Source organism: Thermobia domestica, chromosome 4 (assembly GCF_964235325.1).
Source record: "Thermobia domestica chromosome 4, izTheDome1.hap1.1, whole genome shotgun sequence".
NCBI lineage: Eukaryota > Metazoa > Arthropoda > Insecta > Zygentoma > Lepismatidae > Thermobia > Thermobia domestica.
The window spans coordinates 201,467,075-201,480,637 of NC_137457.1; the positions used below are offsets into that span (position 1 = coordinate 201,467,075).

Sequence of the window (13,563 nt, forward strand, 5' to 3'; positions counted from 1 at the left end):
GAGATGGGTTCGAACAGATAGAATCAAGTGACATTCAGGAATTGCTTGAATCGCAAGATGAAGATTTGATTGAAACCGACTTGGAGGAAATGTTAAATTCACAGCCCATTGAAGAAGAGGCTTCAACAAGCACTGGAAACGTGACATTTAATTTGAAAAATCTTAGTGAAGGTTTAAGAATGGCAAATGAGCTTTGTTATTTCTTTATGGAAATTGATCCGTCTATGGAACGAAATCTTATTTTTAAGAGGCAAATTGCTAATGCCACTGCTGATTATCAGTCTGAATTGAAGGAGCTTTTAAAAACTGCCAAGCAAGAAAATGTTACAAAATTCTTCAAACCATTGCCTAAGCCTGAAGATAATAATTAATCAATATGGTCAAAAACTTCAATTACAGTAAATTAATTCTTTATATAAATATTTGTTTTTTTTTATTTTGTCACCTAGGAACGTATCCCCTATAATCCCATATAAATTACCATTCCGTATTCACGGTTCCTGTATTCGCGGCATATTTATGGAACATATACCCCGCGATTAAAGAGCTTTTGCTGTATACCGACCTGGTGATTGTTTTGTTTCTATTTAGAGAAAATCAAATGGAGGAAGAATAAAAAACTAAACCAAGTAATCTTCATACACTTCATGTCCATTCCACCAAACAGCTTTGATGTCATATTGATATTTGCTAATGACATTTGCTCCTTTGCACGTAACTTTTGTTTTAAATTTTTCTCTTTTTTATATGTAATTTTAAATGCTGTGTTTGTTATTTTTTACGTACTATGTTGCTATTCCATACTTCTATCATTAATGATTTATGCTTTCCAGCAAAGTGTACATTAAATCCTATTTACTATCGAAAACATTGTAAAGTATTGGTCCAGAATATAAAATATTTCTCTACGAAAAGAATGACATGATTATCTGTGGAAAACATAAGAAAAGAAATGACTCAATCAAGTTTTTTTATTAAAAAAAACAAATTGCTATATATTATTGATATTATTATTATTATGTTTTTATAAAGTCAAATAATATAAATAATTTTAGTCTTCCTTAGTATTCTTCCATGATTTCTTCTCATCAGTGTTATTTATACGACGAATATTATACACAATATATTATGGGGGTGGATTCTACGAAATTCTAAATGTCACACCGTCGCTAAATTGACATATCTTTTACATTATAAGTTCATTGTCATAGATCGATCATGAACTCGAAAAATTACCAACATGCGCGTTCATTTGAAAAGAACTTCAGTTGTTTGAAATCCTACGTTGATACTTAGTTATTATTTGGCTTTTTTAATTAAGGCTCTTCCAAAACATCGACCTGTACAAGTTAACTATATATGGCATAAGTCAAAGCGTTTCTTGTAATATACTTCGCCATACATTGAAAATTTAGGATAGTATATATAACAACGTATATGTAATAATATACAACATGAACTAATAGTTATTTCTAATTTTTTTTAAAGAAGTTCATTCACAACTATGAAATCAGTAAGCACATGAAAGAGATTTAATGACGTCAGAATCAATAAATGAAAAATTCAAATCACAAACCCAGTTCTATGGTCTATCTAATGTTATCCTGGATGTGCACCAAAGCTGAAAGCATTCTATCAAAAGCACATATTGTTTCTCATTATTATGCTTTACTTGTTTCTTTGTCAATGAACATCATTAAATATATGCTCATTCTCAACGCAGACTTTTTGATCAGACACATATTACCTTGAATAATAACAGTGACATTATTTTAGTTGGTTGCACATATTGCGATTTTCTGACCATCCATTGCTCTTTTACGTCATATAGGTCGTTAATACGTATCCAACCTTACTTTTAACATAATCGTAATCCTTCAATAGCACTTTCAGCCAAATTCACAAAAATACATCATCCTTTAATATTTCGCATGATATGTACATTTCGACAGATGTATGTACCAAGTTATTTTGTCTCGACTACAGGACAACACTTCGATGTTACACGTGGGATGCATACAGTGTTTAGTTGAAGAACCCTGTATGAAAAGACCTTTGGATATGCCAAGAAAATTATAGAATAATATATATAAAATTCTATTAAGGAAATGAGTAGTTCTGGCTTAAGTGATCGTAATAAGATAATCGTACTTTGTGGTTATTTCAGAAGCGCGCCCGTGTGTGTGTGTGTGTTTTCCTTTTACGTAGACATCCTCAAGAATATTAGTGGGACAGAAACAAACTGGATTTTGTTTTTAACTTTGGAATGAAAAGTATAAATCAACGGATTTGTTGTATATATATTTTTGTTCTAAATCAGTGGTAATTAACCTGGGGACACACTTCTCTGGAGAATATGACCAAAAGACGTGTAAACTACCGACAAAATAAATTGTAAAACTATGAATAAAGCGCCACTTCTAATGAGCATTTGCAGTTTTTTTTATAACTTCACAGAGGAAAACATTACAGACGCTACTTCGTGACATTCGGGGCTTGAAGTTTCGCGTAGCAGTGGAAACGTCAACCAAGATGATGACATAGACTTATTGTTCTTATTAAGCAAAAGTTGAAGTTTTTCACAAACTTAGTGTTGCTAGTATATGTTGGTAGTCATGCACATGGGCGTCTCTGGTGAGGGACATGTCCCAACAAATATCTTATGTAGAAGATGACCTACATTAATGCTGAATATACTTCAATAGAAGAAAAAATACCACACTGAACAGAGTATGAAACACATCCCTTTTCCTGTATTCATTTTTGAAACGAAATTGTTCATTGTATAGTACAATGTTTGAAAATATAAATCGATATATTTAATAACAAGACAGTGATATTTGATATACTGGAATGTTCTTGTAAACCATCAGAAAGGAAGAAAAATATCAAATAACACAAAAATCCAGAAAACTTGTAGAAATTGAAATATCCAATTCTCTTAATAGGTATTGTCATGAAACCATGAACTAAGAATTAAACAAATATTCATTTGTATTCATAAAAATCATAATGGCAATTCGGTAGGTGAAAATGGAACCAAGTTTTTTATAATATCTTAACTGTTGGATACTTGCATAACTTTAGTTTTAAAAATCACAAGGACAGTATTTGTAATCAAGAAATCGTTGGAAGTAGAAGCAAAATAATCAAGAATCACCTATAGTCAAATAACAATGCTTCTCAGTAATAATTAGCAATTAGGATAAAATCACGAAAAAGACAAAAGCAAACCTCAAGGTAAATTAAAGTTCAAACATACATTTTTACATCATTAGATAACAACGATATTTTTCAAAAAATGTAATTAGGACTTTTTTAAGATTTTGTAAATTTTTTATATTGGCTTTTAGCAAAGTAAGAAGGAAAAATAATTAAGACAAACCAGGACAATAATCCATATAAAATGGCCAAGTTTGCAACTAAAAAAATCATTCCGCATTCTGCATTCTGGATCCTGCATCCACCATCGAAATGGAAAGATCCATACGAAATTAGAAATACCGCAAGAGAGACCATTGTTTGGTCCAAACCAACCGAAATATGCACTAAGATAAAGTATGACTACAGAGAACTTTAACTGTCTATTTGCATGTAACATGATATTAGGAGGTCTCTGAAAGTGACAGGCAAATTTAAATACTTGAATATTCAGCTTATTTATGTCATAATTGGCTTAGCATTGAGTAAATTTATAGTTATATGTTATGCAGTTAAGATAACGTACTATGTCTGGTTTTGAACTCAATACTTTTGAATATTTACAGTTGACTAATTTATATTGTTACAAAAATATCCACTATACTACCATTGTAAGTCAGTTATTTCATTAATAAAATATTGTCACTTGTGAAAATAAGAGATTGCAACACTTCGTTTAATTTCACTCTCTAATTTGATTTAAGAATTTGCTGTTCCCTTCGTTTTGCGTACTCATTTGTAGACCTCGAGATGCTAGCACTTTCATTCTACTCTAATACAGAGAAAGTTGACAGACTAAAGAGGTAGAAAAGTTGAAGCCGAACTCTCACATGTAACGGTCCAAATGACGTTAGACTATTGAATAGTTTTTGATTTGATACAATTTATTTTGATCTTTATTTCTTTAACATTTTTCTTTTGGCTTACGGTACAGTATATAACATGCACATTGTTCTTACTTATTTTCAGAGAAGAAAAAAATATGATACATATGAGGAACAAATTAATATTATGTCTGTTGGAAAGTATTATATGTTGCATTATGTACCTAGATCAAGATGGACACGTTTTAAGGATTTAAAAAACTCAGTTCTGTAATCTCACAACTTCACTCTCTTTCTTCTTTAGATAAGTGACATTATTATCCATGAAACATGTCAATTTTTATGTAGCTTGAACTAGCAATGGAACATGTAATAACACTTAATAACACAATATAATATTCAGTTGATCTCTCTCTCTCTCTCTATTTACTTATTCTATTTCATATGTACACTTTCAATTTTCACTTTATCATATACGATTGTATGAAACTAGTAATTATTTTAATTGTATTGGAAGATATTATTTAAAAATAGAAGAAAGTTGATAGAGAGAATGTGTAATCTTATCAATGATTTGAACGCTTTTACGAGCAAATGACAGGAAAGAAATAAACAGAAATAGAATAAAATAGATATGGGAACTTCCGTCAACAGAACTTACTAGTGATATAGAAAGCATTCAACCCAATCAACAAAAGATAAGAAGAACGTCCTGGAAATATTCATTCAATGACAGGGAGTCTAAATATATTAAAATAGATAAAACTAGAAGATAGTAGTAGAATTTCGAAAATTACGAGTGTTTGATAACGAGACGGTATCATGAAAGGAATAGAGCTAAAAGTCTGTTATAGAAGAAATGCTGAAGAAACAGAATGAAATGAAAACATGAAAACTAAAGAAGTATACTACGTATATTGTACCGCAAACTAAGATTTTCGTTAAAAAATACAAACAAAGTGTGTTGCTTTAATCAACGTATTTTGAAACTCAAAACCACACTAGAATCGAAAGAAGTTGGCATAATACATCATGTTAATACAATGCCTTACTGCATTTCATTTAGATGTGGTTAGGTATTTGATATTTGTGAAACGTCATTTTATGATTTATATCAAGCTTACAAACAGTTGATCTGTGTGCATAAAAAGAGAATTTGCCACAGTTACAAAAAGAAAAAGAACAATAGATAAAACCTGGTAGCTAACAGTTTATTTTGATATATACAGAGTGTTTCAAAACAACACCGACAACGTTTGCGAGGTAATTCCTGACACCAAGATAAGACAAAAAATTATACACCAACCTGGGTGAACAAATGCTTCATTTCGGAGTTATAGGCTCCCGAAAACATGAAAAAATAAGCTTTAAAGGCCCATAGATCCAAAACTTTGGGATCCACCGTAGTGAGGTGAAGATTTCACTTAGAAACTAATATGTGCGCTATCTAAAAATACATGTTTCAGAATCCTGCGCTACTTCTGTAAAAAAACTTTATAGAGGGAGTTTGGCTACAGGCATATAAATGAAGTACTCACCAACTACCTCTATAAAAATTGATGCGGAAGTATCGCAGGAGTCTGAAACTTGGATATTTGGGTAAGACATATACTAGTTCGTAAGTGAGGTCTTCACCCGACTACGATAGGTTCCATAGTTTTTACGCTATGGAACTTTAAAGTTCATTTTTCCATGTTTTCGGCAGCCTGCAACTCCGAAAGGAAGCATTTGTGCACCCAGGTTGGTCTATACTTTTTGTTTTATCTTTGTGTCAGGAATCACCTCCCCAACGTTGTTGGTGTTGTTTTGAAGCACCCTGTATACAGTACATGAATATAGTAAGGCACAAATGGCGTTATGTCTGAACACCAATTCCTACGTGGCGCTAGGGTCAGTTAGGCACTCTGAATACTCCCCACTATCTCTCTGACAAGCCGGTGTTGCCATGCTCTCACCCTACCCTCCCTCTCCAAGCTTCGCTCTTCCTTTTACCCAAACGCCAAAAATTAGAAGGGCGAAAGATTACGTTCACTCAGGATCATTTGATATTGCGTTTACAGTGGATATAAAATTTAATTTCAGTTTGTTTTGTAAAACTGTTTGCAAATTACATGTGTCTGATAGTATTTAGGCTCTGTATGAGTTTCGTTCACGTTAAGTATATATACCGGCATGTTTAGATATATATTCTGCTATTCTTTTATTATAATAATGAATTTAAATTCTCGTGCACTTTGATTCCTTAACACAATAATCACTGAAGATAAAATACTACGAAAGACTTACTAACGATACAATAAACTGGGTTTTCTCATCTCATTTTATATCACGACCACTTTTATTAATATGTACTGTACATCAAGTGAGTTTGTCACCACGGCATTTTATTTTTCATTTCTCAATAATAAAAAATGTTGTTTGTTAAAATTGAATGTTCCTTTGTATATCATTATAAGGCATTATGTTCAAATGATGATAGTAAAAAGTTTAAATTAATATTTTCGCGCAAGCGTATTTATAGTTACGGAGTACTTTTCTCCACCTCTCTCCGCCTTTTTTTCTATTTTCTTTTCATCTGTTGAGAAGAGCGAAATGTACTGTAAATCTCGCCTCTTCAAGGTAAACTTGTCTTCAGCCCGCGCGAATCTTAAGAAATGAAGCACATGAGTGAGGTTTCTTCTCGGCGGCAGATATGTAAGTATGGCAACTCAGCTCTGTTGACTGTCGCTCTGGGTGTGTGTAATGTGTTTGAAAACCCTATTGGTTGAAACTTTCTGTCGTCTTGAAGAAGAGTGTTGCAATAATTGAGAACATTTCTCTACTCTGATATAGAGTGATGCTGGCATAGCTGCTGCATGATTATGAAGCAAGTTTACGATGAATTTCATAGTACATTTAAGCATTGACCGGTATTTTAATAAAACTTCTTATTTACATACATAATCTTTATGAAATCGAAAAAGGACTATTATTTTCAATATAGGCCTATTTTAATTTCAAGCAGCTTTTGTACTTATTATGTGTTTCGGGTAGTAAGAGCAAACAAAATTGGGTCTGCTTTTTTATTTACTCAAAATGAAATGAAATAAAATCTTTGAGTTTAACGTCTCGCGAATATGCCTGTTAGGCTAAGGAAGACTATGATTAAAGGAAATGAATAATGGAAGAATTGGCTGAATGAGAAAGTAGGAGGAAACGGGAGTACCCCGAGAAAACCCAAGAGCACGATGTTGTTCACCACAAGCTTACTTGCCCGAACATTGAACCAGGGACCTCATATACTATAGATAAGCGCTCTAACACTGAACCACCGTGCCCTCTTATTTACTCAGAGAATTAATAAAAACAGGACTTAAACAATACTATTAACTATTTGGCGCGGTAGATCAGGGTTCGATTTCCGTGGAAGGTAATCTAATATTGATCCTATGCTAAATTGTAGGTTCACGTTTCACTTAACTTTGGTGCTGAAAAGGACGCTAAACTGAAATCACCACCAATAATAATAACTAATTGATAGATGAACATTTCGTTGAATATGCTCTTATGAAGGCATTTTAAAATGAGCTTTCACCAAAGTAAATTTTTGTTGAGTTGACCATAACACCTCATATCTTTATGCATACATTGAACTTATATCGATCACTAATGTTTATTTATATACTTAATCAAGTTCCTGATACATTCTGAGACGGTCATTTATACTGAAAAAAGCAACAATCAACAGCATAAAACGGCGCGGAAGAAATTTGGTCACTACTTACACTGAAACGTTTCATTTGTCTAATGAAGCTTGAAGAAAACATTTTGAAAAACCTCAGACACGATAAACGGACTTGAACCTGGGATCCTCAAATTAAGAACCAAGAATGCGAATATATATATAATTCTAAATGGTGCAATTATAACATTGGAATAAGGCTGAAAATGAAAATAAAATCTTTCAGTTTAACGTCCCATGGTTATGCCCGTTAGGCCAAAGGAAACGGTGGTTTAGGCATGTGAATAACGATAGAAGAATTGGTGGAATGAGAATCTGGGATGAAACGGAGTCGGAGTCGACAAAACCCAAGGGGCACGATGTTGTCTACCACAAACTTACTTGGCCGGGGATCGGAAAAGGGACCCCATGATTCAGAGATAAACGCTCTACCACTGATCCACCGTGCCCCTTCTGGCATAAGCCTGAAAATAATATATTACTCTACTCAGAAGAAATCATTATAATACATAGGTTATTTTATATCTATTTAGCTGCATCAGTTTTTATTTATTTTTTAGTTTAACGTTCCACGATTGGGGTCCGAGAGTAAGGAAGACATTGATAAAAATTAAGAAAAAGATCAAATGAAGAAAGTGGGAGGAAGCAGGAGAACCATGAGGAAACCCCGCATCTAACACAAAACAAACTTGGTGCGAGTTGGAACTAGGAATTCCACATAGGACAGATGCGGTAACTGAAATAATTCTTTCAGAGAAGTAACATACTCCATCATTGTTATATGGTTCTGTCTTCTGACATTTTTATGAGGCCTGGGTTCGATTTCCAGTTCGAGCTTATGTTTCCTTCTTCTAATAGGGATGATACCATACCGGGACCAAGAACCTGGGGAAAACCTATATATCGCCTGAAAGCTCTTGCCATAAGAGGTACGAAACCGTTTTCAAATCACGGGCAAACCCGCAACCTGGCCAGTTTATTGGTGTTTGTGCCCCTATGTATGACATATTGGACAGAAGTAAAAATGAATGTTACACAATGCTTCACGCTTAAGCGACTGAGCCCATCATGTTCCTTTTTGGCTCATTGCTAGAACATGACTCGGGAAAAGGTTTGATAATATCACTTTGCACCCACACGTACCCATTTGGTCAGTGTTGCCAATGAATTGTAAATACAATGTGGCGGATGGTTTTTGTACCACTGGATGGATGTGGCATAAACATCATTCGTCAATAGAGAAAATGTACTGTTTACGTATTATTCTCCCAAGGACTCCAGCCTGTCAGTGTTGCCAACCAAGTGAAAGAATCAGTTGTGAAACAGGTTCCGTTCGATGAGATGCTTATACACCAAGCTTGGCAGGAACATTACACGACACTATAGCAAAAAGACGTTGAATGTGACCGTCTGCCAACCATTCTTGGTTTACAGTGTTGCCAAGCAAGTGTAAACATCACGATGTTGAAAATGGCGTGCGTGCCTTTGAACAAATATAACAAATATGAATGAAGCATCATTGGACAATGAAAAACATAGTGAGAGTGCCCTCGTCTCCCAAACACCCCAGTGTGATAGTGTTGCCAACCAATGCGAACATTCAAGATTTTCTCATGAAGTCTATAGCATTGGCGGAGATAATTAGGCTGTGACCCATACTAGGTTTGTAGTATGTTAGAGTGAACCCACAAGCACACATGTTGTCAGTGTCTCCAACCATTCTAAAACACATTTTCTTAAAAGGTTGCCTGACCATTGCATGCATAGAGACAAAATTTGACATAAACATAATTCGACCCATCATTGTGGTTGTTACCATTCCCTAAGCTCTCCCGTCTGTCAGTATTGCTAACGTTTTCAAAATGGAAGATCGTTAAATAGCAATATACTGGCTTGGCGGTATTTTAAAGTAAACCGCTTGTCAAGTAAACTGCTTGCTCTTGGTGGTGAGCCAGATGCCGATTTGGACAAGGAGGAGACATTCACTGTCTCTCAAGAAACAGCAGCGTAGCGATTTTGGAAGTCTGCCAGGACCGCTGTAGTAGTTGAAGCCTACGATAGTGCAGCAAGAGGAAAACAAGCTAGAGCAAGAGCTACAATCACTGCCAGGGATATGCAGCACATGGAGCGGCAATTGAACAGGAATTGAAGAACCTCAAGTTGAGTATTATTCGCGTATATGTAAATTCTTGAGTTCTGTCTAAACGTACTCTTCTCAAGTATAATCGGATTACTGAAGAGGACTTGGGATATATGCACGGAATCGAGCAACCAATTTTGAGATGGATTTTACGAATCAAGAACGAATTAAATTTGCGGTCACGGAAAATCACCAAATTCGTAACAGTGGCTAGTCGTGCGAAGCAGGATGATCGGTCAGTGGAAGCAAATAGTTTCGTTCGAAATATACGGGGAACCATTCACGACAAGACGTATACACTGGAACAGGTTATCAACGTTGATCAGAGTGGATTTAATTATGAAATCATTACACCACGAACTTTGATTCCACGAGTACCGAAAGACGTGTACTGCCAGATCGGATCTCAAGATAAGACGAAACATTCGTTCACTTTCCAACAGGTAGTAACTGTTGCAGGTATATAAAAATACCACCAAGCTAGCATACTACTATTTGACGAACTTCCAGTTTGAAAACGTTAATATTCACAGACTGGAATGATCGTGGAATGGTAACAACCACAGTGTGTTTGCTGTTGTGTCGAATGATGTTTAGGTAAAGTTTTGTCCCTATGCATGCAATGGTCAGGCAACCTTTTAAGAAAATGAATTTATAATGGTTGGACACACTGACAACGTGTGTGCTTGTGGGTCCACACTAACAAACTACAAACCTAGTATGGGTCCCAATATAATTATCTCCGCCAATGCTATAGACTTCATGAGAAAATCTTGAATGTTCGCATTGGTTGGCAACATTACTATACTGGGGTGTTTGGGGGGCGAGGACACTCACACTGTTATGCAATGCTGCTTTAGTCCAGTTTGTAATAGTATATTTGTCACACTATTATCAATATTGTTATGTTTACACTTGGTTGGCAACACTGGAAACCTAGAATCGTTGGAGACGGTGACACTCAACGTCTTTTTGTTAAAGTGTTGTGTAATGTTCCTGCCAAGCTTGGTGTATAAGCATCTCATCTAACGGAACCTGTTTTATAACTTATTCTTTCACTTGGTTGGCAACACTGACAGGCTGGAGTCCTTGGGAGAATAATACGTAAACAGTACATTTTCTCTTCTGACGAATGATGCTTATGCCACATTTCATAGATATGCATCCAGTGGTACAGAAACCATCTGCCACATTGTATTAACAATTAGTTTTCAACACTGACTAAATGGGTACGTGTGGGTGCAAAGTGATATTATCAAACCGTTTCCCGAGTCATGTTCTAGCAATGAGCCAAAAATGAACATGATGGGCTCAGGCGCTTAAGCGTGAAGCATCGTGTAACATTCATTTTTACTTCTGTCCAATATGCCATACATAGGGGCCCCATCAGGAAGTCGCGGTCGGAAAGAGGGATTGCCGCCGTCGATAATATTGAACACTTTCCTCAAGAAAACTCTGCAGGCCTGGATGTAACCAGTTTTTCTTTAGAATCTCAAAGCTTCACGAATTTTTTCCTACTTAAGCCCTTCCTGCAGACACGAATTCAATTTTGAGTTCATTAATCGTAGTATGCATTGTCGTTTTACTGACGTCACAATGAAGAGTTTCATGAAGGTATATTTCAGTATCAGCTTCATCTCAACAAGTATCATGATTCTTGTACTGTATCAATTTTTATATTTAAAAATAAATATTTTTCTCCATATGTCCGAAAACTACGCATGAGGTTTTACACTCATACATATCTTCGTTAGTATAATAAGATCTATAGACTAGTAGGTGCCTTATCTTTGGGCAATGTTTATCGTTAGACGCTAATAATATCGTACACATTCACAATGTGTTACTTTATTCTTTGATTTCTTTAACCGTTTGTTGTATCTTTATGATAACTAGGTGTTCAGTGATATAATTATGCTTACACTGTTGTGATAGGCACAATATTGTTTAATAAATTCAGTTGTTTGTGCTATTCCTTATCAGTACTACGAACATGATTCGCCTACATTTTCTCCTGATCTTTCACCTGTGAATTGCATTGCATTGCTAATTAAACGAATCTTGGAAAGGGAAATATTAATGTCACCTCAACATCGTTTCTTTCCTGTTCCTCTTTAAGATTATTACATTTTGCAATTTAAATGATTATGCAAATTAAAGTTTGTTACAAAGTTATCAATATTGAATATAAATAGCTATTTTAGTGCAGAATATGAACTTACCAAGCTTATCAAGTACAGCATATTCCCAGACAGCACAATGCACGTACAGTATTCGTATAGTACGTGTGCAATTGCACGGATGGAACATGTGCATCATCTGTATAAATGCACGCCTGTACATGTGATGTACATATACATGCCAGGTCCTATTCAACATCTTCACGTGCACAGAACATGTGCAATGCACACGTACATGTCCTGCACAAGTGATTTAATCTACCGCGCAGGTGATTTACAAGTAGCACGTATTTGATTTACATGTAGAACAGTGGTGATTTACACGTAACACACAGGTGATTTACACGCAGTACCCAGGTGATTTACCGTAACACACAGGTGATTTACACGCAGTACCCAGATGATTTACATGTAGGACAGAGGTGATTTACACGTAGCACATAGGTGACTTACACGCAGTACCCAGAGGATTTACATGTAGGACAGAGATGATTTACACGTAACACACAGGTGATTTACATGTAGGACAGAGGTGATTTACACGCCGTACCCAGATGATTTACATGTACGATAGAGGTGACTTGAAGCAGTACCTCGATGATTTACATGTAGTGCACAGGTGATTTCCTCGTAGTGCAGAGGTGATGTAAAAGCAAATTCGAGATGCAACGAAAAAAAAGGAGTTTATATATTTAGTGTCTTACGCAGTAACACCATCTATAACTGCATAGCTTAGCTTAGCTTGAAAGTGTGGTTTTGTGTCGAGTATCGGACAAAAGTCCCTGACTCGATGACAGCTATAGAAAAGAAAATGATTAGACCTGTGGGGGGTGAGTTAGAATATGAGATACGACGACGTCATGTGACCTTCAGCTGAAACTGTCGCAGTCAGGGGGAGAGTGTGGGTAAAGAGTTATGCTACAACCGTGGCGTCCTGTAAGTTCGTCGGTGTGTATGCGCTGTGCCAATGGCTGCTATAGCGGGGTTGACGTGGCGGGGGAGGTTGGCCCAAAAACGAGTATGGTGTTGATGTAACACGTCCCGGATAGGATATATGTTTAAGTCCTCTAAAAGTTGACGATTGCGCGTATATCGGTCATGGCCTGTTATGATACGAGCTGCCCTGGTTTGCACACTCTCGACCGTGCGCAAGTGACTGAGTGCCGCATGTTGCCATGCTGGACATGCGTAGGTGATTGTGGACAAAATTACCATTTTAAAGACGTGGAGTCTTGTTTCATGACTTAAGGCACTGCAACGCAGAATAGTATAGAGGGCAGACAATTTTCGAAGGGCTCGGTGTTTAATGTCCCTGATATGAAGACCAAAAGTAAGGCCTCTATCTAATATAACTCCCAAGTATTTAGCATGCAGACGGTGCGGAACTTCAATGTTGTCATAGTATAAACGATGGATGGCTCTGCTGCGTCTTTTGCTATAGCAGACTGCAACACTCTTATCCGCGTTGATTTTTAGGCGCCAGATGGTAGCCCAACG

General features: G+C 35.9%; 1 protein-coding gene across 1 annotated transcript in view; it reads left to right on the forward strand.

The window, feature by feature from the left end:
* The first annotated feature begins 9,999 nt into the window (after window positions 1–9,999).
* The window catches only part of LOC145683014 (uncharacterized), an 832,861-nt gene continuing 829,297 nt past the window's right edge, over window positions 10,000–13,563 (forward strand). The window contains exon 1 of the mRNA XM_081754367.1: window positions 10,000–10,345. Coding sequence (XP_081610493.1) covers window positions 10,000–10,345 — 346 coding nt within the window. The remainder of the gene's footprint in view (window positions 10,346–13,563) is intronic.